The 6,000-nt window shown below is 35.5% G+C and overlaps 1 protein-coding gene across 2 annotated transcripts; it reads left to right on the forward strand.

The window, feature by feature from the left end:
• Positions 1–1,515: 1,515 nt before the first annotated feature.
• Positions 1,516–6,000, forward strand: LOC107899093 (uncharacterized). 2 transcript variants are annotated; one of them, XM_016824704.2, is made up of 3 exons: positions 1,516–1,701; positions 2,741–3,541; positions 3,683–6,000. In XM_016824704.2, exons 2-3 carry the CDS (start codon positions 2,741–2,743, stop codon positions 5,723–5,725), a joined length of 2,844 nt encoding a protein of 947 aa, XP_016680193.1. In that variant the 5' UTR covers positions 1,516–1,701; the 3' UTR covers positions 5,726–6,000. The 2 variants fall into 2 exon arrangements, with proteins under 2 accessions (XP_016680193.1, XP_016680194.1); XM_016824705.2 differs by having other exon boundaries at positions 3,686–6,000.

A 6,000-nucleotide genomic window follows, 5' to 3' on the forward strand; every position in this document is an offset into this window, starting at 1 on the left:
TTAATCTTTTTATTTTATTGATTTAATAATAATTTGTTAATTGAGTTTTAGTTATCACTGCTATTACAACAATCAAAAGAACTAAATTTAAGTGTGTTTAAGCGCGTATTTTCCTTTGCTTTAAGGGTGGGAATAGGTTTTAAGTAGTAGAAAGCTTTGTATCAAGAACAGTGATTTAACTATTTAAGTCTAAGTGATAAAATAGTTACACGATTTTTGTGAGATGAAAATATCGATCACCTGATTAATAAAAACTGTAAGTAAAAAAAAATATTGATTTCCACAGTGTTAAAAGAAACTTACAACTCCTACATTTATAATCAAAATCTTTACAACTAAGGTGGGTGTAGATGCGCGGTGTGTTTACTTGTTGTTAGTGTAAAAACAACGGTGACAGTGAGATTAAATATTGTAATGTGAGACAAAATGTAAGCAAAACGTACCATACCATGCGCACCGCATCTCACCGCCCATCGAAGCACGCACTTAATTTTGATTTTTCACAGAAATAATAATGAACACATGAATAATTTATTATTTTAAAAATACCATATAATTTAATATAATAGAAGACACTAAATTAATACTAAATAATGTAAAGTGCTCCTAATGACTAAACTAAAGCACTTTCTCCAAAGTTAAACCCTAATACGATTAATTATTCCTTTAACTATCCTTAATATTTCAAATCATTTAATAGTAAATAAATTGTAAATTAAATTCAACTACAGATAAAATGTAAAGATTTATGCTTTAAGTTTTCGGTTGAAATTTGATAATAAAATCTAATTATAAACATTTTCATTTAATTCAATTACAAATTATATAAATATTAATATCTTTTTGGCCAATGATATTTTATTGCTGTTTTTCTTTAAATATTTTTTATTTTTTAATTAATAGGGTAAAATACACCCAAGGTCCCTAAATTATTAGTAAATTTACGGTTTGATCACCCAATTTTAAAAAGCAATAAAATGGTCACTAAACTATTCAAAAAAATTCATTTAAATAATTGAACTATTCAAAAGGTTTTATTTAATTCATTAGGTTGTTAAGTTTTTCTTTTTTAAAAAAGTCTGGCTAATAATTTCCAAGTGACCATTCGACTAGTGGTATGGTGGATTAGTACCCATCAATGAATAGAACATGCCTTAGATCCAAACCGATATGAAAGTCAATGCCAAAGATCGAAGAAGAAAATTGTTTAGATTTGGTCCACTCTTGCAATTCTTGATATTTAAAGTTGTTTCATGAAAAAAAATTGAATTATAAAAGAGAATGGAAAAGAGAACTTTCAATTGGTGCAAGCGGTAAAAACAAAAAAGACCATATAGTAGTGATTTTAACAACCCAATAACTTAAATGAAAACTTTCGAACAGTTCAACAATCATTTTGTAACTTTTTAAAGTTAAGTGACCAAAACATAAACTTATTAATAATTTAGTGATCTTGAATGTAATTTACCCTAGTTAATAACAAATATGATCCAACATTTCAACTCAACTCAAAGAACCAAACTTGAAAATTGAAGAATTGAGTCACGACTCACGACCCGGCCGTGGAGAGGTCTACTACCAAAATAAAAGCTTTTCCATAAAGACCAACCATACTTTTGTCCTTCACTCTCTGCCAAAACTATACATACAATTCGGTTTCTTTTATGTAATAATATAGGCTAATCCTCTCTTCAAGCCCAGGTACTATCTCCAACTCTTCTTCAATCTCTTTCTTTTGGTATATTTTTTCCCTAGATTTTTAGTTATAAAACGCAAGGACCATCCACTTGTTTTTGTTTATAGTTTTCATGTTTCTTCTTATTTGATATGTTCATATTTTGATTTAATAAGAAGCTGTGAATCAATGCATAACTACCCATTTGCTCAGACCCTTTTACTTTTAACGTTTCAAAGCTTTTCTTCTTCTTCCTTATAGATGGGTTATGTTTACTGTTTCAATCTAATGTTGTTTTCCTTTATGCAATGTTTCTGCTTCTTTGCTCCTTAAGCTATCTGTTTTTAAAAAAAAAACCAAGTTAACCTTATTATAGATAGGATCACATCATGATTTTGGTTGTAATTCATTGGGTTACTTGTGTTGTCATTGTTTTGATAGTGATTTCTGTGTTGGTTTAAAATTTTCTTTTTTCGTATGTGAATGTATTCTTTTGTATCACTTGTTAGGTTTTTGTTTAAATGGTGAATTGTTTAGATATGAAAGAGGAACTGTGGTTGGTGATCTTGTTATTAGCTGCTGTTCCTTGTGTTTCTTAATCTGGGTTTTTTTTTTTTTTTTTAGGTTTCTGTTTATGTTTCTGATGTGTTTGATTTTGTGCAGTGATCGGTTAATGCATGTTTGTGTGCAATATATGAATGCCCTGAGAACTAAATTGCCTGTTATGTTTTCAGTTTTAGAAATAAGAAATATATATATATTTCTATGGTTCCCCAAGATTGAATCTTTCTGCTGCTTGAATCTTTGTTCCTGTTGCTTTAATTGTTCATCTGGGAGTGAAAATTGATTCTTCAGCTATGAATCATGAACCCCATAGTTTGAACCATTCCTTAAATATTGTCTTTGATTAAATTCACTACATTTCACCTTCCTGTAGAGATTTTCTTTCATTTTTATACCCAAGTACTGATCTACGTTTACCATTTTCTCTGTTCATGAATTAAAGTTGTCAGTGTCCTTTTAATGAGTTTAGATTTGATGCTCAGTAACATATTCTTTTTGCAGATGGAAATAATTCAGGTTGATCCTAACTGCAACCTTACTGAAGAAACATCTCCAAAGCAGTTGCTTCCCCCAGATTCTCCTGATATAAGTGATATATTTGGCGATTCACAATTAAGTCCGAGAGTTGGCAACAGATACCAGGCGGAAATTCCTCCTATGATAGCAGGATGGGAACATCTTCAGCTTTTGATGAACTCAGAAGGTAGTCCTTATATTGACCATTCCTTTATGTTCAGCTTAGCTGTCCCAGTCACTTGGATCCACGAACAAGATATTGATTTCGAGGATGAAGGCAAGGAGGGTCCAAGTAAGCCTGATGATGCAACTAAGGTGGCTAGAAAGTGCAGAAAGGGCCAGAATTCTAAGAGGAAGAAAAATTCAGAACTAAGTGCTGAACGGTCGAATGCTAGGTTGGTCGATGAAAAGGAATCAAATGCAGAGAACCTTGAATGTGGAATGGCACCATGTGGAGGTAAAAGCTCTCATCTGATTCCTGGTTCATCAAGTGATGCCTGGAACAACACAGAAGCGGATAGTTTTCTTCTTGGTTTGTATATATTTGGGAAAGATTTCGGGAAGATAAAACAATTAATTGGAAACAAGAAGATGGGGGATATATTGTCATATTACTATGGGGCATTTTATAAGTCAGATAGATACCGCAGATGGTCAAGTGGCCAAAAGAGAAGAAATCGAAGAATTATATGTGGACGGAAAATCTTTACTGGCTGGAGGCAACAGAAATTGTTGTCTCGTTTGCTTACTCATGTCCAGGATGAATTACAAAATAATTTTCTAGAGGTAAACTTAATTTACTACTGATTTCATTTAGAAGTTTGCTTCAGAATCATTATTCATGGTCCTTCTGTTGACTTTGATAAATCTTCTAGTTAGTTACTGAACGTTGTTCTGATCATGGTTGCACTCTCCTCTCACTATTAGCAGGTCTCGAAGTCATTTGTCGAGGGGAGAACTTCACTTGAAAATTATGTCTTCCATTTGAAGGATAATGTTGGGATATGTAGTCTTGTAGAAGCTGTTGGCATTGGTAAGGGGAAGGTTGATCTTACAGGCCTGGCCATGAAGCCTCCAAGGACCACTCAAGTTTCCCCTGAAATACCTTCTGGGAAGGCTTGTTCATCTCTTACATGTGGTGAAATCCTCGGTTTTTTAACAGCAGGCTGTCGGTTGAGCAAAGCTCGATGCAATGATATTTTTTGGGAAGCTGTTTGGCCACGTCTGCTAGCCAGAGGATGGCACTCGGAGCAACCCAAGAATCAATGCTCTTTTAGTTCCAAACATTGTCTAGTGTTTCTTATTCCTGGAGTGAAGAAGTTCTCACGAAGAAAGCTTGTTAAAGGAAATCACTACTTTGATTCCGTTAGCGATGTTTTGAGCAAAGTGGTATCTGAGCCAACGCTCATTGAACTTGATGCTGAAGGAAATGATTTTCGGAGCTGCAATGAAGAAAATAGTTGCCTTTCAGGAGAATCATCAGATCAAGATGATCTTCCCAATCATAAGCCTCATTATCTCAAGCCCCAAGTCTCTATTTTCAGTTCAAACGATATGAAGTTCACGGTTGTTGATTCCAGTTTGGTCCATGGAGGAAAAGCATCCAAGATGAGAGAACTTAGATGTTCGCCAATTGATTTGATGTTTACTTCCAAACCAATGCAGAAGGTAACTCAAGATTATGGCCAGGTAAATGCTAATCATACTAAGGCTCGCCATTGTGAGGGCATAATCGCTAGCTCTACTGCACGCCATACTAAATTCAGCATTGTGGATACCAGTTTGCTCCATGGAGGAAAATCCTCCCAGGTCAGAGAACTCAGATATTTACCGGTTAAGTTTGGCATTTCTTCCAAAATTAAGATTTGTTCAGGAGGAAATGAAGATAATTCAAGTGATGATTCTTCAGATGAGCGTGAGCGAAGAATCACCAACGGATTATCCAGTCATGGTTCAGTTGTCATGGATATGAAACCTGGCAGTAAACCAGTTACTGCTGATAACCAAAATCCGAAGAACTCATGCATGGCAGACCAGGGTTTTCTTACTCAGCAGTATGAGAGGACCAATGCATCAGAAGATACAAGGTCAAATACGATAATAAAGCACCATTTCAGTAGAAGAGCTAAATCTAGTCATTCTCCTTGTTTAGTTCCCTTGGGAAAGAAAATAACTGCTCCGGAAATTAGTTTAGCTTCTCCAATGAAAGGGGAAAGATTAACTGCTCCTGCTAAGACACAGAGAAGGAACCATACTGAGAATATCTCTAGTAATCCAATTCATTTGGTTTCTCCTGTGAAGAGACAGAGACTCAATGCTTGTGGAAAGATAGAGGAAAGTTGCTTCAGTGAGAAGTTTCCTGCCGACATTCGTGAACAAACGGAGCTATGTTGTGCCTTAAAATCACAAGATGATGGCAGCATTGAGGTTCTCCGCGTAAGTGATTCTGAAGAGAAAGTATCATCTATCGGTTCTTCTGCTGGAGGCAATTCTCAATCCATAGAGACTCTTCAAGGGAGTAGTGAGAAGCTTCCATTGCTGTCATCAGTCGGTTCAAACCCACCCCTGCTTCCGCTGGATGCTAGAAATTGTGAGCCAGGAATGCTGGAAACTGATGGCATCCAGTTGGCCATTGAGAATAATTTTGCTGATTTGTCGAAAACCGATACTACTGTTTGTGCAGAAGACGAGCAACCTATGACAAGCTCTCGGAGGCAAAGCAAAAGAATCAGACCATTGACAAGTAGAGTGTTGGAAGCTCTTGAGAGCGGATTCTTGAACATGAAGAGGATGAAAAAGGTTAGAGATGAGCAAGCAGAAGCAATGCGATTATCGAGCTCTTCCCTAAAGGCACTCAGTACAGTTGATGCAACAGCAAAGCGTGAGAGCGCTAGCGATAAGACTGTGGAAGGTGGTGCATCTATCTGTTCCAAAGATGTTACAAGTGAACCTCCTCAAATGATTCACTAGCTATGCACAGTAACCAACAGTTTGCGGAATTGGCAGATATCGAGGACATTCCTCGAAAAACAGTCATCGTCATCATCATCAACAACAACAAGATGTCGATTAGAAGGAATTGGCCGAGCAAGAATGTAAGGCTTGAGCCATTTTCAGAAACTTTAAAATTAAAGTTAGAGGTAGCTCTAAATAGAACTTGTTTAGTTGTTTGATTAACTATCCTTGTCACCTTCTTGTCTTCTCTTTTTTTCTCTATATATTTTCAAATATAATATTCTTGTGTA

Source organism: Gossypium hirsutum, chromosome D08 (assembly GCF_007990345.1).
Source record: "Gossypium hirsutum isolate 1008001.06 chromosome D08, Gossypium_hirsutum_v2.1, whole genome shotgun sequence".
Classification (NCBI taxonomy): Eukaryota; Viridiplantae; Streptophyta; class Magnoliopsida; order Malvales; family Malvaceae; genus Gossypium; species Gossypium hirsutum.